The sequence below is a fragment of the Pan paniscus genome, chromosome 22 (assembly GCF_029289425.2).
Source record: "Pan paniscus chromosome 22, NHGRI_mPanPan1-v2.0_pri, whole genome shotgun sequence".
Lineage (NCBI taxonomy): Eukaryota > Metazoa > Chordata > Mammalia > Primates > Hominidae > Pan > Pan paniscus.
Window position 1 is genome coordinate 26,562,122 of NC_073271.2, and position 22,062 is coordinate 26,584,183.

The 22,062-nt window shown below is 36.2% G+C and overlaps 1 protein-coding gene across 1 annotated transcript; it reads left to right on the forward strand.

Annotated features, from left to right (window-relative positions):
* Positions 1-5,270: 5,270 nt before the first annotated feature.
* Positions 5,271-6,092, forward strand: LOC100990021 (keratin-associated protein 13-1). The gene has a single exon (XM_003813205.6). It carries the CDS (start codon positions 5,294-5,296, stop codon positions 5,873-5,875), a length of 582 nt encoding a protein of 193 aa, XP_003813253.2. The 5' UTR covers positions 5,271-5,293; the 3' UTR covers positions 5,876-6,092.
* The last annotated feature ends 15,970 nt before the right edge of the window (positions 6,093-22,062 follow it).

The window sequence follows — 22,062 nt, forward strand, 5'->3', positions numbered from 1 at the left end:
TACACAGGCGGCTGGACGTCAAGCGGAACACACCAGCAGAACACACTGACAGATGCTGGCAGGCCATCAACTGTGTAACACCAAGGGAAATTTGGCTGAGGGTTGTCAGAGGAGAGCCCAGCCTCTGAGCCACCCAACTCCAGGGCAAAACCACCTTCTCACTCCATCCCCCTTCTAGCTCCCCACCCATCTGTTGAGAGCTGCTTCCACCATTCAATAAAACCTTGCACTAATCCTCCAAGCCCACATGTGATCTGATTTTTCTGGTACACTAGGACAAGAACACTGAGATACAGAAAGTCTTTTGTCCTTGTGATAAGGCAGAGGGTCTAACTGAGCTGATTAACACAAGCCAGCTGCAGACAGCTAAGCTGAAAGAGTTGACTATAACCTATGCCCACTGGGGCTTTGGGAGCTGAAACACTCAACCCTAGATGCTGCCATGGGGTCCAAGCCCACACTCCCCACGACCTGCTGGTCTGCATGCTCCCTGCTAGGGGTTTGAGCTGTGGGGCACAGAAGAAGCGAGCCACACCCTATTACATGCCCTGCGAGGGGCATAAAGGAACTTTCCTCATTTCAAAAATGGCAGAGAAGGAAGGGTGCTCTCACACATGTCTTCTAGCATGTTCTCTTTTCCCCTTATCTCGCTTTTTTCCACTAGGCTAGGATTTGATTCCAGCTAGATAAAGGCCAGCCCATGGTTTGTATCTGATCCACTGTTGAGGCTTCCTACTTCTGAGTGAAAAAGCTTCCAAATCTATTAATAGATATAGCCAACTTTCACTCAGCTGCCAAATCAAAGAATGAACAAAGGCAAAATAGTTACCATTTAGATAGGCTTCTGAGATGCTTGATTTCATATAAGACATCTGCATGCCTAACTTCCCTTTTCATTCTATCAACGTCTATCTATGGAGTGCCTACTATATGCTAGGGACTGTTTCTGTGCTACAGGCATATTCATCATGCCATTCATTTGATTTCTAACTGAAGGCCCTTTTTCTTCTGCCTCCCAATTTCAGCTGTCATCGCCTGTCAAAATCACTATTTGCTCTGGTATTTATGGTGAAAGGAGTCATTACTAGTCATCATGAGACCATCTATACAATGTCACTGGGTAGTGACATGGCCTCTGTTCAGACTCTAAGATGTTCCATCTTGCAGGATGGATATTAATGCCACTAAATCCATCTTCAGCATTCTTGAATGAAAGCATTTGCAATAGCTATTACGTCTTTGCAATAGCATGAAGACAGAAGACAGCATATTATTATCAAAGACTGCACATTACAATCAAATTACAATACTACAAGCAGAAAATAGATTACCTTTCCTCTATTTTTAATGTACTTTATAAACTTGGACAGACAAGCCGTGTCCAGAGGGGGTTATGGTGGTCAGGCATGTAGCATGATTTCACAGGGCTATGAGGATCTCCTGTGGGCTCCTGGCTAGATGTTAACCTTTTAATTTAAGGGAGTAACTTCCAAAAATGGTGGTACATCAGAACCACGAATGAGGCAGCCTTAGGAGGAATTTAATCATCTGTTTTTTTATTTAAGTAATTAATTACTTTTTGGTTTATTTGTATGTCCTAAAATGACCCATTGTTCATTCTGTTGCATATTCAGAAGTTAGACAACACTGATTTAAGCATTTGCCCAGCATATAAAAACCAACTCAAATTCTGCTGGCTTATAAAGTATTTGAAGTCAGAGATCATTTCAAGCCACTACATGATGTAGGCAGCTCATAAATATAAGTGAGGTGGTTCAGTGGATTTGTGATTTGTTTGATGATTGATGCTTCATATTCTAATCCATCATCACAGACATGATGTATTTTCTTATTAAACATGAAAGAATATTTGTCAAGTGCACGAGAATATAGTTTTCAGAAATTTTCTTGAAACCCAAAGCTTCTTAATTCATCTCACATTCTCTCACTTATGATAGAGACATTAACCAGCACAACAAAATAATAGTGCAGGCTTGATGCGTAGTCACAACTGAAATTTGGCTGTAGAGCTAGGAGACAAGAGGGGTGGTTAGAGTTGTGGGGATGACAAGAAGCATGTCCCACATCCGTGAAGCAACTTGTCTTCAGTTCCAGCCAACTGTGAGTGAGAAAACCCAGGATCACCAGACTTTCAGAATTTTTAAAAAAGAAATCACAAATCCAAATTTTTGTGAATTTTTGATTGTTGAATATTAGCAACTAATTTATAGTTTAATAAAATGCCCAGGGGGGCCTGCACTTGTGAGATGAACGAACCTATGTGGGCTGGATTTGACAGAGGACCTGTGAGTTTATGGTCTATTATTTTAACTGGTACCATTCACCACCCCATTAGTGCAGGGAGGGCAGGATATGCATGGGGAGGAGAAGGGCACTATTGCAAAGCGGGGAGGGAAGTCATAAGGGTAAGCCCTGATAAACACATTTGCTGACTTTGTTAATTTGATTATTTCCAGTTAACAAAAGTTACCCTTAGTTGTGATAGGATGGTTATCTTCAAAAAGTTCCTTGGAAAATGAGGATTTGAGAAAAAATGGTCTTCACAGCATCTTGTGGGCTAGGACTTTTCTCACAGCTGCCAAGAGCCTATAGACAGAAATTTAGATATTTAGAAGATCACAAGATAAAGTTGTTAAAATAGCTGTTTGATGTGGAGGAAGCTTCTTTGTCATTTTTTTTTTTTTTTACTTATGCAAGTTTTATCTAGTGAGTTCTAAAGAAAATTCCAATTAAACATACATTTACATTAAGAAAAAGTTGATACTTTCAGTATCTGTTGTATAATTACCTTTTTATTAAATAGATTTGCAATTCCATGACATTAGCCATGGCTTTATACTTCTTGAGCCCCTGACATCACATATTTGGACTTTGGCATATATTCTGTCAGGGAATTTGTCTTGAATTTTTAGAAAACATATATCCAAAGAACATAATAAAGCTATCAGACATTTTCTTATTTTGTTTTCTGTTTTGATTTGGGATTAAACAGCAGCAAAGACAAGAAAAACACCAACAACACATACAGCAAAGTAATTACTAAAAGTGAGGCTGGAGCCCCAGAGAGACACATTGTCCTGACAGGTGTCCGAGGGAGACCTGGTGTTCCATGTAAGTCCCTGATGTCTTAGAGAGACTGTCATGAGCACATGCTCAGACATCTTGGGCAGGGCATGTTAGGCAGAGGCAGAGACAGATGTAACTTAATGAAGGGTAAGCTTGAGGGTACTTCTCTTGCCTGACATTTTCCAAAGCTCTGTTATCACTCCTGGGGAGACTGGGAGGAACCCACTGCTCCAGCTATGCTGCTGTGGCCTAGGAGTCCCTCGTGGCATCCTTACGCTGTGGGTGTATCTGGAGAGCTGCCTGCACTACTTCTAATATATCTAGTCCCCAGGGTCAACCTTATAAACCTTAGAAAGTTTTCCTTTTTTTTTTTTTTTTTTTTGAAACAGAGTCTCACTCTGTCGCCCAGGCTGGAGTGCAGTGGCGCCATCTCGGGTCACTGCAAGCTCCGTCTCCGGGGTTCACGCCATTCTCCAGCCTCAGCCTCCCGAGTAGCTGGGACTACAGGCGCCCGCCACCACACCCAGCTAATTTTTTGTATTTTTAGTAGAGACGGGGTTTCACCGTGTTAGCCAGGATGGTCTCTATCTCCTGACACTGTGATCCGCCCGCCGCGGCCTCCCAAAGTGTTGGGATTACAGGCGTGAGCCACGGCGCCCGGCCCATAGTTTTCCTTTTAAGAAGAAGGATTGGAACGAGGATACTGCTCTGCCACAAACTAGAAGACCCCTACAACCCTGGATCCACAGCTGTTTGCAGCCGATTCTCATGCAAATTGCCAACAGACACAGGTGGGAGGTGAACCAGGGACTTCTGGACAAGAGGCGCACAATCTCAGGCTTGAAGCACTGCTGAAAAGAAATGACAAAGGGTGTTACAGCTGTGGCGTTGCTCACAACAAATGGCAATGTTAAAAAAAAAACCTTTCTGTGTCATAAAAAATAATTCAAGTATTTTTGATGTACTATTTCTAAAAGAAACACCAAGTTTTACTTCCATTTGTTCTACAGAAAATCATGTGGACAAAATCATTGTCATATGTAGAGATGATCAAAGACTGACTATGCAACCAAAAAATGTAGAAAAAGATTATAGATGAGGATGATGATAAAGGTATATTATTGTCTTGATTTTGTGACATCTTGGGTTTTGTTAACTATGGAAGTTTTTATTCTAAGTTAATATCCATGTTTATATCTATTATTATATTCCTAATATTGTGTTTTTAATGAGGATCTCCAAATTATACTTTTCAACACCACAAAACCTAAATCCACCTCTTTAAAGAGGGCTGGGACAGAGTCGCGAAAAACACAGAAGCTGGTGTTACCCCGCAAATGCTCAGAAGGCAGTCAACATTTTGAGGTGGGGGTTTAGAGGTGTTGTAGACAGGTAGGCTCCAGAACACTTACAAATATGAATGCATCATACAAAAGTCATCAAATAAGTTTATTTGAAAGCATTTTGATTTGCTTTTAGGATGGAATATCCATCCATTAGTTGCAAACCCTGAGTCCTGAGCATCCTTCTGCTATTCTGACTACCCTGACTTGTTTCCTACCTCATCTCAGCAGTGTCTTCTACTTTGCTTTTTTTCACATGGGTCCTTATTGTTGTATTTGTATTTATTTATTTTTTGCTTTTGTTTTGATTTCTTTTTTCTAAATACTAATTTTTTTAAAAAAATTGTTCAAGATGATATCTATGTCTAGTTATCTCCCAATTCCTTTGGCTTACTTTTATATAGGCCCTCGAGACTGGACTTACAAGCACTGATTATAGTAAATAACAGATGGCAAACTATTTTGGAGAGTGTGAACAATAAGATTTCTGCCTCTAGGCCACTGACGAAAAAAGATGAATACATAGCTATCCCCACCCAAGACAGAAAGAATTTCCCAGCCAAAACAGGAGCAGATGTATAAATCATGGGCAGAGAAAATAAGAGGGGTTTTCCTGGACATAATGGAGTAGGGACTAATCACATACTGTCATAGCATTTGTAATATAAATGCATTTCATTGACGCAGAGCTGTAAAAACAAAAGGAGTTCTTCCATAAATATAAGATGAAGGGTGTTAGTTAACTGCAATGACAAAGAAGATTACTAAGTTGCTTATATGAAATGTGGGAGCTCAAATGTGTGAAGGATGACCCTGTAAGGTGCCACACCCACGGCTGAATGTACATAAATGGTCCTGTCCAGATGTGGCATGCAAACTCAGAATCTTCTCAGTGTAACTCAGCTGAACTCACATCTCCCATCAACATGTCCTACAACTGCTGCTCTGGAAACTTCTCCTCCCGCTCCTGTGGTGGCTACCTGCACTACCCAGCCTCCTCCTGTGGCTTTTCCTACCCCAGCAACCAGGTCTACAGCACTGACCTCTGCTCTCCCAGCACCTGCCAGCTGGGTTCCTCTCTCTATAGGGGCTGTCAGCAGACCTGCTGGGAGCCCACCAGCTGCCAGACGTCCTATGTGGAGTCCAGCCCCTGCCAGACCTCCTGCTACCGCCCCAGAACCTCCTTGCTCTGCAGTCCCTGCCAGACAACTTACTCTGGGTCTCTAGGCTTTGGATCCAGCAGCTGCTGCTCCCTGGGCTATGGATCGAGGAGCTGCTACTCAGTGGGCTGTGGGTCCAGTGGCTTCAGATCCCTGGGTTATGGAGGCTGTGGCTTCCCTTCCCTGGGCTATGGCGTTGGATTCTGCCACCCAACCTACTTGGCTTCTAGGAGCTGCCAGTCTTCTTGCTACAGACCAACTTGTGGATCAGGCTTCTACTATTGATCATCTTGTTAAATTGCTAATTTTGTTGGCTGATGCCTTCAATGCCTCTACTCATAACCTTTATTGTCTTCATCATGTACAGAAAGAATTAGCCTCTTATTCTATAATTATCAAGTTCTCAGTTTGTCTTTGGCCCCAAATACTGGCTGGCAGGCTTCATCTGAAAAACTGTAATTGGAGAACTAGCTCAAAATAAATCTTGAAATACACATTAAAAGTAGAATTTATATTATTCGATTTTCTTCCACAATTGTATAAAAAGTCAAATCATTTTAATCCAATAAATCCATTGGTCTCATATTCAGCTATGTTTGTGGTGGTTTTATATTGCTAGGGTTTTGGTTGTGATGTATTAGGCAATTATTATGAAACAATTGGTGTATATATATAGGAATAGGTTTCAAAATCATATGAAGTTTGCGATTCAGACAAACTTTTGGGGGCCTCAGAGATTTTTGTTATTCAAACTACAGGTAGTGGAAGTCTACTAAATTTACAGACTTTTATTCATTAAAATATCAGAATCAGGAATTAGCTTGATCCCCTTATAAAATGTGGATTCTTGTGTCTATGCCAACAAGCATAAGGTAGCAAACTAGTTGATAGTTATATCAGGAATCTGCAGAGAAAAAAATACTATTTAGAACAATATGGTTATAGATATACATAAAAGAAAAATGGAATTGAAGAGAAACAAAAGTGATTTGAAGTAACTTTTGAAGTCACCCAATATTTGTTGGTAATCATGATCAAATGCCTGCATCTCATTGATGAGAATTCAATATGATTCAATTATCTACATATGTGTAATAAGGGATACCATGAAACTTGAATGGAGGATTGATATTCCACCTTGGTTTGTATTCATGTTTCACACTAAGTAAAGCTGAAGATAATAACCTTTTGATATCAGCAGAAGTGATAATTTAATTCACATCTGAGCATAAAATTAGGGAAATGTTATTCTCTTTTTTGTGGTAGCATTCTTTGTTTTATCAGGCAAAGCAGTTCCAGAAACAGGTAAGTGTGAAGATAAATAGATTTCAATAAGGAACCTAAAGTTGAGAAGAAAAAAAGAGTTCAAACAACGTTCAATAACTATTCCCACGCATTATTCCTTTAGACAACAGCTGTTAGAGAAAGAGATCCATTATACATGTAAATGATGTTAAATGTAAAAATATGGAGACACAAAGATGATAAGGAATGTACAGGGAAACTTATTGTACGATATCTTGAAGGAGCTGCAAATTTTTGACTTGCAAAGACAGAAATATCGGAGGGGAGAAGTCTGGGAAGGTTACACACAATAAGCAAAGCAGAAAGGGCTGAAAGTCTTTGTGTATTCAAGGAATTATTGGAAATTTAGCTCAGTTACAATGCAAAGTGATTTAATATGGTGTGGTAATGACAAACATGTTCATTCAAACTACTAACAGTCTTGAGATAGGGCACTTTTTTTTTTTGAGACAGAGTCTTGCTCTGTCACCCAGGCTGGAGTGCAGTGGCACAATCTCTGCTCACTGCAACCTCTGCCTCCTGGGTTCAAGCGAGTCTCATGCTTCAGTCTCCCTAGTAGCCGGGATTATAGGTGCCCACCACCACACCTGGCTAATTTTTTTGTATTTTTAGTAGAGATGGGGTTTCGCCATGTTGGCCAGAGTGGTCTCCAACTCCTGACCTCAGGTGATCCGCTCGCCTCAGCCTCCCAAAGTGCTGAGATTACAGGCATGAGCCCCACACCCGGCCGAGATGGGGCACTTTTATTCCATTTTCTCTTCTATTCTAATCACTTATGTACTTTTAAAAAGAAATCTTTTATCCAATGATTAGGTATAAATTATTAGGTTCATACCTAAGGTTAAATAAGTTAAAATCAAATGCTCACAAATGAAAAAACAATTTATAATTAATGTCTTTTGTTTAGAAAATCTAGACAAGGAAAATACATGTGAAAATATTCAGAAATTATGAGTGCCAAAATCTAAGAAAGGTCTTGATATATAAACATACATGTGAAAATATTTAGAAATTACCAGGGCCAAAATCTAAGAAAGGTGTTGATAAATAAACAAGCAGAAAGTCATGGAATTCATGACTATGTTTAGAATAGGAACGTTGTTAAATCCAAAAGAGAGGCTGAAGTTCAGCTCCAAATCATTTCAGTGCTTGATTAAGTTAAGAGGATATGGGAATACCAGGGCTCTTGTTCTATCCTTCCAAAATCAAATTTAAATTCTTCCAGGAGGAGGATAACATCACAGTGAGCTCTAAATTATTTCTTTATATAGATAAATTTAGATACAAATGTAAATATAGATACCTATTTATATATAGATATAGATACCATTGCAGATATAGTTATATCTAGATACACATGAAGACGCAGATATAGTCTAGTACCCGACAAAAATTTACCAGGCTTCAGAAGTTAAGAAATTATTAAATCCAAAATATAGATATATGTAGCAGAATTAGGCTCACAAGAGCTTCAGTAAATGAATATATTAGACCTAAATGTTAAATAACTACACTTGACATGCTTAGGGAATAAAAAGATAGATGAAAAATTTTGGCAGAGTACTGAAGTATATTAAAAGAACCAAAAACAGATTTTAAAATTAAAAAATATAATAAATTAAAATACTGAATTGGTGAATAGATTAAAACAAAATTAAACATGGCTAAAGAGATAATTAGTTATTGTTCAGTAGAATATATACAAACCAAAAAAAATAAAGAAAAATTATTAAAATATTTAAAGGAGTTTCAGAGACTATGGAACATGTGAAACAGTATAACATAGTTGCTGCTGGAGTCCTAAAACAAAATTATGTGTCTGTGTGTGTGTGTGTGTGTGTGTGTGTGTGTACATATGGCTAGAAATAAGTCCACATATCACTAAATCTAAGAGAAGTCATATGTAATAGAAACAAATTCACAGGGGATCCAAAGATAATTTTTGAATAGAGGAAATATCAAATCCATATATTCAAGAACTACTAAAAATCCCATGCATGATAAATATGAAGACAAGCCCATAACTAGGCATATTGGAATCTCACTGAGGAACAGGAAAGAAAAAGAGAAAAACTTAAAGCAGCCAGAGGTGGGAAAAAAATTTAAAAAGAAATTTACCTTCATCAAAGCAACTGGGATTAAAAGCTAAATTTTAAACAGAAAAGAAGAAATATAAGAAAACAAATACATGTCCTCAAATATTAAAAAAATTCAAAAGTAGAGTAATATGACCAATAAATGTCTGTTTTAAAAATGGAGGAGAAATGGAGGATGTACAAAAGCACCTTTTATGTTTAGGCAATGTTTGGACAGTTAATTTACAATAAACAGAGAATAACTAGGGCTAGACCTTTAGAATGGTTATTCATTACTCCATCATTTTGAAACTCATCATTTTGAGTGTTTAGTGACAATAATCCTAGGTTTCACCTCCACTTATTCATTTTACTGGAACAAATTTATGATTGATAATTCTCTTTCCAGGTTTTCTGCTTATTCTAAGTAATTTTGCATATATAATAAAATAAACCTTTTTACCCATCACTATTATATACCGAAATTAGTATGATATTATTTAGATAATATAACTTTTGGCAGCAGCAAATCTTGGTAGCTCAAATCAACCCTATCAATAAGATCCCTAGTAAAACTGAATAAAACAATCCTCATATAAACTCTAGAGCACACTCAGGCTAAGAACTGCTGGAACAAAATTAGGAGATGGTTTAAATCAAAGGAAGTGTTGACAGTTAAGCTGCTTTCTTCCCAGAATTGTTCATTGATTTAAAAAAAAAAAAGGATATTAATGGGCTCATGGCTTGAATGACCACAAGCAATCAGACTACAGGACCTTCTAAGGACCTGGGAACACACGTGAACAAGCTACATTTTTGGTAAGGATCTTAAATAGTCTATCAGAATTTTTAAGAGCAAGCATATATAGAATATGTTTCATAGAAACTGAAGCCAACCTTTGAACTGCATTGATCTTGGTGATATGGGAGTGTTAGTAACATTATCCCAGCATGCTATATCCAAAGTAAATTTGTCTGCAAATAAAACCACTCAAACTCTCAAATTACCTATGGTAATTAATTAAAAATGACCAATTCTATAAAAAAGCAAGATATGACCAAGCCAAGAGACAATACAGAGTGCAAACAAATCCACAAGAGATGAACGTATTAGAATATACAGAAAAACAATTGTGGTTATTATTGTTCTTAAAAATTTTAAGACAAATTTAAGAATTTTGACAGAATACTATTATCTATATAACTAAACACAAAAATATTAAAAATATAAAATACAATAATTAGAATGAACAACTCTAAAACAATTCCAATGGCAAACTAAAATACTAAACACTCTGAAACTATAGACCAACCTTCCTGCTAGATGAAATATAGACTATAATAAAGAGCACCGATCAGAGAGTGGCAGGATCTGGTTGCAGTTTAGACAAATTGGAAGTGGAATCAAGCTGATTGAATTTGGTAACAGTGCTTGCTTAACTCAATTAATTGAGGAATTTTACTGAGAAGCTCTTTACCTTTCTAAAATGCACAAGGAAGGGATTATATTCTCTGGAAAATGCTAAAAATATTTGCAGATGTATATTTGTGTGTATGTATGCATGCACACACAAATGTATGGGTGTATAAATAGTAATATTTATAGGCCACAAGCCACAGCTTTTCTATATTATGTCTATAATGCAATAAAACATTACAAAATACTTGAAAAGCATGTAAATATTAGCCAAAGGAAAACATTTAATAGAAGAAAATTCACATTTAATAAAAACACTAGAATTACCAAGCATTGACTGTAAAATGACGATATGTGAATGATTTAAGAAAATATTAACATAATTGATAAACTTTAAGATATGAAAATAATAAAAAGTAATCCAATGAATATCCCCAACCAGAAAGATAAAAGTTTTAAATAAAATGTATCGGATAGAATGAAGAAAATATTTGACAAGACAGTAACAAAGATAAATAAACTTGAAAATAAATTTTTTAGAAAAGATTACACAAAGAAATTGAGAATGAAAAATGAGACAGAGTAAGTTATTAAAGACTTGCTGAAAAACATTAAGCAATTTAAAAATTATGTAACAAAAGTCCCAGCAGAAGTGGGCCAGAAAAAAGCATAGAAAAGCTATTAGTCAAAATGTTGCGCTTTTGATGAAAATACCACAACAGCAAGCAAGCAACAACAACAAAAATCCCTTCAACCCCCAGATCCAAGGATCTTGGGATTTTGAAGTCAGAATAAAGATAAAGAAATTCAGACTTAGGCATACAATAATTAATTCATGAAAATGAAATAAAGAGAAGTTCTTAAAAGTAGCCAGAATTTTATAAACTACACATTTTTTAGAGAAATAGCAATAAGAATTATAGCTAATTTACAGCATAAATGTTGAAAGTTAGAAAAAAATGGAATGATAGCTTTGAAAGGCTGAAAAAGAAAAATAATCAACCTAGAATTTGATGACAGTTAAATATATCCTTCAAAAATGAAGGAAAAAAACCCATAAATTTTAAATCTGCACAAATTATTGATAAAATAAGTAATTTGACCAAGGCTGATTGGTAATAAATTGATCAGCAATTTTTAGAAGAAGTGGGTAAAGCTGCAAAAATAAGTTGTATAGTCTCTGGACAGCACCCCTCAGATCTGAAATAATTCAATCTATACATCAGGGATGCAAATCCACAAACCAGAAAATGGCAAGCCAATATTTTCACAATGAAAAGCACACAAATTTTGAAATTTTCTATTTTCACAATGTTGACAAATAATTCATCTTTTATGCTTAAATGAAAAATCAAACTACCCCTGGATGCCTACACTGTACAGACCTTACCAATAGAATCTTGGGGCTGGATTAACCAGCATCTGGTTGCATATCAAGTCTCTTTATTCTCATACCCCCACATCATTCACACAATAATACAAGTGTAGAAATAGAGATTAGAATAAAATGAAACAGATGTGTCTACAAGCCTCTTTGATTGGTGCAGAGAACATGAACTAGAATTCTATAATTTTTCAGAACAAATTGGTTAACTTTCTACTCTTAGCTAAGAGTAGTTTTGCTCTCTATTCATCATGTGGCTACCCTAATGTTTTGCCATGAAGACTATTTTGAAGAAGTGTTTCAAAAACAGAAAGAATGGAGAAGGCTAAGACATTTAACCGTACTGAAGGAAATGGAGGAGAAATTAATTCTGCTTTGGAATATAAAAACAAAAATTTTTTTTCAGATAATTATATAAATTTTGTGCAGTTATTGACTCCTTTTTTCTCTATGCTTCTTTTAAAATTGAACTACTTGATTTTATTGATCTTCACAAAACCTAAATTTGACTCTGTTGATTTTCTGTTTTATGTTTGACTTCTATTTAATTGGCTTCTGTTCTTGCCGTCATAATTTTCCACCTTTATAATTTCAGACATTTCTTTTGGCTTAAATTGCTATTTTTTTTTCCTAGCATCCTCAAATAAAGTACTGAAAATTTGATTTCAAGCTTTTTAATATTCTCATTAAAATCTAAAATTTTCCTTCTAAACAGTTAAATCTCTCAAATTTTACTGCATTTTATCATCAGTATCATGTATTTCAAAATATTGTCTAATTTCCATTGTGGTATTTCTTTCTTTAACGTTTGAATTATTACAAATGGCATTGATTAATTTACAATTGTATGAGATTTTTTAAGTTAAACACCAGAAATTAATTTCTGTCTTACATCTGCTTATATTTTACCCTTTAAAAAGTGTATTGCCAGTGCTCAACTGAATAATAGCTCAAATTTAAAGTCTGATGCCAGCATCTGTGATAGATTTCATTTTAACAAATTTTCTTTTCAAAATAAAATTTGCATGATTTAAGGGTAATAAACTTTTTAACCCTGGAATAATGTGGTGGCTTGTTATCTATTCATTTTCTAATGTTATTTTCTTGTGTATTTGTGGTATTAAAATTAAAGATCTATAGTTCTCTGTGAATGAGCTTTGTATACAAAGCCTTAACCGATATCCTCAGAGTTTTTAATTCTCTTAAAGTAATAATTTCCCAGTAGTTCAGAATTTGACAGTGAAGCATTCTCTGACTAAACACCTCAGGAGCAGAGAAGAGCTTAATTCACTCCGTGAACCATTGCCCATGTGTTGCTGCTAACAGGAGGAGGGAACAAAGAAGCTGTACAAGCACCAGGAATACATAGAGCAGGGTGACACTTCAGGCTTATATGACATGGCTCACATTAAGCAAAACAGAGAACTCATGTTTGTAAAATTGAGAAAAGAATGCTTATGAGCTTTTTTCTTTTTCTTTTTCTTTTTCTTTTTTTTGAGATGGAGTTTTGTTCTTGTTGCCCAGGCTGGAGTGCAATGGCGCGATCTAAGCTTACCGCAACCTCTGCCTACTGGGTTCAAGCGATTCTCCTGCCTTAGCCTCTCGTGTAGCTGGGATTACAGGCGTGCACCACCATGCCGGGCTAATTTTGTATTTTTAGTAGAGATGGGGTTCACCACGTTGGCCAGGTTGGTTTCAAATGCCTGACCTCAAGTGATCTGCCCACCTCGGCCTCCCAAAGTGCAGGGATTACAGGCGTGAGCTACTGTGCCCAGCTGCCTATGAGCTTTTAGTAAATATCTTTGAATTCACCCCATTTTGGGTGCAAAGGTGCCTGAATCCCTGCATTCACCAACTGGCTTCCAGACTGATTTATTTCTCTGAGTGTGTGTAAGTAGATTATAACTGAACCTATGGGGAAAGGATATAGACGTGGAAGCTGTGGGTTCCATGTTGGTGCTTTCCCATGGCTCAAACTCAGTGTAGCTGGAAATAACCTTCTGTAGCAGCCAATATGGCTATTTTAGTTATATCTCACAAACAAGGATGCTATTTGATTTTCTTTTAATGGTTACTTTCTAAGTTTTTATGAATGTAGTATTTCACAAAATAATAAGTTGTCAAAAATATGACTGGTTGTAAATGAGCTAAAATTAAAAGCAAAATGACACCTTTGTGTAGAGCTGAGCAATCTTTAAATAAATTTTCTATGCATCATCTCCTTACACCCTCAAGCAGACCTGTGAGAGAATTCACTCATAGTCTAAGGTTCTTTTGCATATGAGAAAATACAGTCTCTAAGAGAATCATAGACTTAACAAAAGTGCCATTCCTTTAAAAAATGAGAATGTTTCACTCTTTCTGGTAAGAAACTGTGTAGATCACCAAATTAAATTTAATGTATTAAGGTGGCACTTGAGCTCTAAAAGAGTCTGTATCTTTTTTTTTTTTTTTTTTTTTGGACAGGGTCTCACTCTATTGCCCAGCCTGGAGTGCAGTGGTTTGATCACAGTTCCTTGCAGCCTTGACTTCTGGGCTCAGGTGATCCTCCTACCTCAGCCTCCTGGGTAAATGGGACAATAGGCATATGCCACCATGCCTGGTGATATGGTTTGGCTGTGTCCCCACCCAAATCTCATCTTGAATTGTAGCTCCCATAATTCCTACATGTTGTGGGACAGACCCAGTAGGAGATAATCGAATCATGGAGGCAGTTTCCCCCCTACTGTTCTCGTGGTAGTAAATGAGTCTCATGAGATCTGACGGTTTTATAAGGGGAAAACCCTTTCACTTGGTTCTCATTCTCTTCTGTCTGCCGCCATGTAAGATGTGCCTTTTGCCTTCCACCATGATTGTGAGGCCTCCCCAGCCACATGGAACTGTGAGTCCCATTAAACCTCTTTTTCTTTATAAATTACCCAGTCTTGGGTATGTCTTTGTCAGCAGTATGAAAATGTATTAATACACCTGGCAAATTTTCTGTTTATTTATTTTTATTTTTTATTTTTATTTTTTTATAGAGACAGGGTTTTGCCATGTTGCCCAGATTGGTCTCAAACTCCTGGGGTAAAATGATCCACCTGCCTTGCCCTCTTAAAGTGCTGGGATTACAGGCGCGAGCCAAGAGGCAGTTTCCAGGTCACGCAGCAAGCAGAGGATGGAACCCTGGTTCTTAAGTTTCATTTTAATGCAGTTTCAATTGTGTCCTGTGGTCTCATTTTCCCTCCCTTCATCGGCCCTCTTTTTTATTCTTCTCCTCCCCATTATTACCACCATCCTCATCACCACTAGATTACTTGGGTAATAATCATGGTTAGTAGACTTTTACTGGGAAATCCAAAGGGATTGAAATAATGAGTGAAAATATGGAAGGTTCTATTCAGCTTTCTGTGACAGAAATTGGAATGACAATGTTCGATGCTCCCTGGTGAACTTGATCTAATTTTGTTTATAACTTTCATAATTTAAAAAATGTTATAATTCAAGTTAGCTCTATATATAGAATTCTCATCTGTGAGTTTCTGCCATCTTAGAGATCTAGAACACAGACACAAATAGCATTAACATTAAAGAATACTTTCTGGCTAAGCCAAAGCCATCTTGGATTAATGGAAATGATATGACTATTTTAGATATAAAAGTGGTTCTCTGGCCTCTGGAAATACTCTAGTTAGAAAAGCAAACTACCTTTTAAAGACTAATGTGATAGTTTCAATAATAATTACACAATTATATAGTGAAGCATGCTTACACAACTGGTAGTTATAATGTTGGAGACAATAAATTTGCAATATCAAAACTTGTACTAAAGTTAAATAGATTAATATCTAATTTCAGGATGAAATAACGATAAATTTATCATCATATTATAAACTCTATCATTACATCATTATAAACTTTATCATTCTATTTCAAGAAACTATCCCAATGCCATATTAAAGTTTCTCTAAAAATGGCCAGCCGAAATCCCTGACTCTTTTGCAACATTTTGAATTTGCCAGGATTAAGGTAGATTTCTCCCTATATTCCAGCAACTCAGCAACAGTGATTCCAGATCTCCATTTCCCTACGAAGGCAGTCCTGCTCTCTACCAGATTTCTATTAGATCTCTCATGGGCTTTGCCTCTACCAGTGGTGTGGGTTTCCACTGCTGCCTTCCCTGTTTGATCTGTTACATTCATTAGCTCTGTGAGTCTTGAATCCGGGGGTTCAGGTCTTAAGTTCCTGCTGCCCTAGCAACTGTATTTCCAGAAATTACCATCCATCTAGCTACTGGCCAGCATGTGGTTCTGACTTCCAGGAATTACTGTATTCAGTTTCCCAGGAAGCTCATCATGAATCATTTATATGCAATTGATTTTACCAATTTTTATTTATTTATTCTTGTCACTTTAGTGATTACAGATAACAACTTTGTTCCTCCCAACCTTAACTTCTGTATTTTTCATTAGTCATGCCTCAGTAGCATTTTGTCACTTCTCAAATAAGATTCATCTGGCTCTGTTCTTAGGGAATGTGTGATGAAAAAATATTTTATTATATTTTTCAAGGAAAATGCATCCATTCATAGGCTACCATATAATGAGAAAATTTTAAAACAATTTTTTAAAATACAGTTCGTTTCTCTGAACTTACCATTTAGCAGGTTTAATCGATGTTAACCAAATAATTATTTAATTATAGTTGTTATTAAAGCTGTGAATAAGCAGCCTCAACATATAAGAACACTTAACGAAGAGATGTCACCTATTTAGAAGTCAGCAAAGGTTCCCAAAGAAAGTATCCTATCAGCTGAGTCTAGAGAGTGAGTAAAAATAGCTTGATTGGGGTGAGAAACTGGAATAAGCATATCCAATTAGAAGGTACTTTGCACTAATTTGAATGAAAAGGATAAAAACCTATGATTAGTGATATCCAGTCATCAGACTATCTGTATGTACTCATTCTACATTGCAAGTTCTGTCTCACATTTCTACATAAACCCTCTTTTACTGTACACCAACTAAATTTTACTTCTTCCCTAAATACAAAATATGCATTTTTTTCTCTCTGCTTTGGTCATTTTACTTTACCTTCTCATATTTCCCTTAGCTATTCTCATAGTTCTTGTGATTTAGATATTCAAGATAGCCCCAACTTTTAGATATATGTTTAAAAGTTATTCTGAAATTGGAGCTAAACTGAATTAGAATGAAATTTAAAGAGTGAGGTAGTCAGGATACGATGGTATATTGAATGTGGTGATCTTGAACAGGAGAAATTCAATTAATAAACTGCTGTATGTAAAGACCCCACTTTCCGAGCTGAGAGAATTTGAAAATGGAGTTCTCAGGCTCGCTGGGGATGGCAGAGGAGGCATGTTGTTGCAGATGCCTTCTAAGTTAACTCAATTAATAATATCAATCATCTTTTACATGTCTCCCTGGTCAGATATCACTTGATACTGTAAACAATAGGCACTTAAAACAAAAAAGATACATATTTATTGTTATAAACAGAAACGAAGGTAGCACACTACACACTCATACATACACGTGCAAATCAACTACACTGCACATTCCCAAAACATTTCTAGTCAACATTGAACTATTGGTCTTATAATGAAAAAGCAAAAAATAAAAATAACAGGAAATAAATGGTAAAACATTCTAGACACAGGTGCGACTGCTCGCATCGAAAATCCTAAGTAATCTATAAAATTACTATAGAAATATTGATTTTATTTGTCTATACAAATGAAAAGCATATGAAAAATTAAGTTTAAAATTAAGTTAAAAATATATTGTAATAATATCAAAACATATCATTTGTGGAATAGATCTTGAATCGTATCATGGATCTATGAATTTAGGGATAATTTTTATTATCTCAAATTCACAGATCCAAAACATTCCAAACAAAAGAGCCAAAATTGCCAAAAATTGAAAAATTGACGGAAATTTATAAAGTTTAACAGAGGAAGAATAGGCAACACCATCTTTAAAAGGAGAAATAAAATAGGAAGATGTATATCAAAATATTATGGTACTGGAATTAAATATGGATTATTAAATTAGTGGAACAAAATATATGCAACAGATCCACATGTGTGCTACCTATTTTTTTACAAAGATGTGAAGTCAATTCGAATGTAAAAAAATGTCTTTTCAACAGATGGTATTAGAGTCACTGATATGTGTAAATATCCAGGCATCTGGAGCACCCTCTCTCCTGGATTAGGAGTTTAGGGCACCCTTTCTACCTTTGCAGAGATCTTGGGACTGAGGAGCTTTCACACCTATATACCCGACCCGCCTCTGAGTGTTTGTTCAAACTATATCTTCTACTTTTATTGATAGAATATTGCAGCTTATTCAGATACAAAGTGAGTTATGTATTCACCACAATTAAAAATGTGCGTCTTCTCCACAGGACTCTTATTTTCTTTACCATGATGTCCTTACCAAAATTTGTACTTTTTATCATTATGGATACAACAGATAATCTTATCTTCAATGTTGAACTTTTAAAATAACTTTACACTAGCTTTATCAAACAGAACATTATGAACTTTTTATAGATTTACTCTTTTTGGGGGACTAGGCGAAGAAATCAAAACATTATTGGAATTAATTTATTTTCTGTTTGAAGCATTTGACAGTTCTAATATAAAACTGAATTCATTTAATTCTTAGTGATTTGTTTTTCCTGCTACTGGAGGGGCATGTCATTAACTATTGGTTCAATTATTTTCTGTATATGCACAAGAATATGTATAATTTAACAAAAGTGAAAATGACTTAAAACAGTTATTTGACCTAAATGAAAATGTCTGTATCAGGGTGATGTATTGACACACTTTTTGCAACTCTTAATAGTAAATAATCATCTTAGGACTTGGTCTTCTTAAACATTTTTCTGTCTTTTGAAGTAGATACTGATGTATCTTCAGTAAAACTATGTCTTTCACTTTTCATGTGGTCAATGATATCACCTACTCTCATGTTGAATAATAAATATCATCAAATTGTTGTACCAGTTCATGCAGTCACCATCAACCGGATTTAGTGGTAGAAATTCAGAACCCAACTTTTGTTTTTTTCATTAAAAAATGAGCTTTTATTTTTGGCTTATTTTCCTTTTCTACTATCTACAAAATTTAAAGAAGAAAAGTGTTACCGAATAATAAAAAATAGTTGTAGATTTAAAAAATACAAGACATGGCCAAATCACTGTAGCAAGAGCATTTAGATTATCCTTTATCTGTGGCTTTGTGGCAGTCAAAATTTCATGCCCATACTTCACGTGCACCTAGCCAGCAATTCTCAAATTTCCCACTAACTCCACCTACTGTTGGCTTGAGAGTATTGCTGCGTCTTGCAGGGGTGGAATGGGCCATCGCACTACCGGCTAGGTCTGAACAACAAATGACCCACCCCCAAGACTTGAACGAGTAGGCTGACCTGTCACTTGTATGTAAGTGTAATTTGTTTCTCAAATGCTCTGTCTGCATGTTCTCTTTGCAAGAAAAGTGATAGTTTCTAGCGGGGTGTGGTGGTGTGTGCTTCTAGTCCTAGCTACTTGGGAGGCTGAGGTGGGAGGATAGTTTGAGCCTGGGAGGTGAAGGTTGCAGTGAACGGAGATTGTGCCACTGCAATCCAGCCTGAACCATAGCACCGCATGTTATCTCAACAACAACAACAACAAAATGATAGTTCTATTTTGTTTAGAAATTTTAAGAACAATTCTAAGCATTCTGTCTTCTTTCAGATTTAACAATTGAATAAAGTAAAAATTCTGCTCACTGTGCATGCTACTTTTTCTTCACTAGATGAAACCATGACAAAAGTAAAGTAGAAATTTCCTAAACTAATCATTATTTATGTTAATATGTTACTGATTATAAATAAATAAAAAGTTAAAAATCTGAGACAATCACCAAATGGTATTGGATACTGAAACAACAACAACAAAAAATAAACCATGCCATATTGTTACCCAGTAGGTAAGTATCTAGGTCTTCCATTTAATAATGTTGTTCTTGACTTAAATGATAAAACATTTGAGGCTTAACTGCTGATTCAAGGATTATCAACTACCTGGATATTTAGCCTAATCCTGTAACAAGAGAATATTTGCATTGGTTTTGAATTTTATTTTTTCAAGAAAGTGCTGCCAACCAAACAACTTAAAAAATAAGAGTAAGTTGAGACTTCATCAAATTTATAGAACTGATTATATAAAACAGGTTGGTCCTACTTGCTAATGAATATTGAAATATGTTAGCACTTTCATTTGGAGAATTGATTTCTTACCTGGCACTAAGGCTAGGGGATCTGGAGTCCTCAACAAATCTAACTCACTAAAATCTAACTTTTTACTGGATATCCTTACTCTGAATTCTCATATATTTCAGAAAACATTTTATAAAAGTATTCTTTCTACCAAAATTATGTGATACAATCAATTTAATAGTCATTGCAAATGTAATCATTTATATAAAAATATTGATGTTTCTAACTCCCTGCAGAAAAAGAAGACCACAGTGGTTAGTTTGTTTATAGTCTTAAAAATGTGTCCTCTTCATTTTATCACGTGAAGATATTAATAGATGGAATCAACATGAAAGATGAAAAGTCTTCTAAATTAAAAAAGAATATGGACAATTTTACTTTTTAAAATTAAAAATAAACTTTTATTTTAGGGTTAAAGGTACATGTGAAGATTTGTTACATAGGTAAACTCGTGTCACGGGGATTTTGTTGTAGAGATTATATCATCACCCAGGTATTAAGCCCAGTACCCAGTAGTTATCTTTTCTGTTTCTCTTCTTCTTCTCGCCCTCCTCCCTCAAGTAGACTCCAGTGTCTGTTGTTTCCTTCTGTGTGTTCATGTGTTCTCATCATTTAGCTCCCTCTTGTAATTGAGAACATGCACTATTTGGTTTTCTGTTTCTATGTTAGTTTGCCAAGGAGAATAGCCTCTAGCTCCATCCATGTTCCCACAAAAGATACGATCTCGTTCTTTTTTTATGGCTACATAGTATTTCATGGTATATATGTACCACATTTTCTTTATTCAATCTGTCATTGATGGCCATTTATCTTGATTCCACATCTTCGCTATTCTGAATCATGCTACAATGAACATTCGTGCGCAAGTGTCTTTAGTAGAAAACACAGAAAAACCTAGCCAGATATTTAGTAGTTTTTAAGACAAAAAGTAAGCAAAGAATATTAAAGCAGATATGCACATGTAATGTTACCCAGTTTTATTTAAACTTACATTCTTCACTTTGTAAAATTTAAAGCAACTACTCTAGGGGAAATAACTAGGAGATACAGTAAGAGAAGTGTGCTTTGATATTGCATGTCTATATAATTATAAATAAGCAGTTTTGACATCTTGCTCCAGTGAATATTTTCTAGTTACTGGAATTCAGATTATTCCTCATCTATCATGGGTAACAGTAGAAATCAAATTCGTAGGCAAATGATAGGATAGGAGAGCAATAGACGGTATGGATATATGGATATGGACACAGTAGGTATTGTGTTTAAGTTTCTGGTTCCTCAAACATAATTACTAAAAGTCATATTCACAGGCTGGATGGTAAGAAGCAGACTGGCAGCTACTAGAAGAATAGAAGGTTGGGTGGTAAAAGTTGGGTCTATAATTTAGGGATGTGAAAGCATTGGGACAATAACCCATGGATTGGAATACACTGGATACAAAGCCCAGGGATGGAGAGCCACAGCCAAAAGATTGAAAGCCCCTGGATCCAAAGCCCAGAGATCCAGAGTAAGTCATCTGACAGGGCCTGCAGAGTATAGAGGTTCTGGGGCAATAGCAGGAGATCTGGCAGGTGCTGGACACTACACAGGATGTCTGGCACCTGCGGAGCTCCCAGCAGGTCTCCTGACGGCCCCTGTAGAGAGAAGAGCCCAGCTGGCAGGTGCTGGGAGAGCAGAGGTCAGTGCTGTAGACCAGTTTGCTGGGGTAGGAAGAGCCACAAGAGAAGCCTGGGTAGCGCAGTTATGCCCCACAGGGGGGGGAGGAGAAGTTTCCAGAGTAGCAGTTGTAGGAGAGAGTTGACTTACAATGACAAGGTTGTGGCTTTGAATGTCACTTCTTGGACCTGGGGACTTATATGCCCTTAACATTGGGTGTGTCGTCCACATGGCACATAAAATAGGTTACCTGCCGACTTTAAATGAATTAAAAAGATAATCATAGTCAGACATATGTATTTATTGTGATTTTACAGCTAGGAAGTGCAGTAATGTTTGTGCCTTGGGATTCAGTTAGTAGT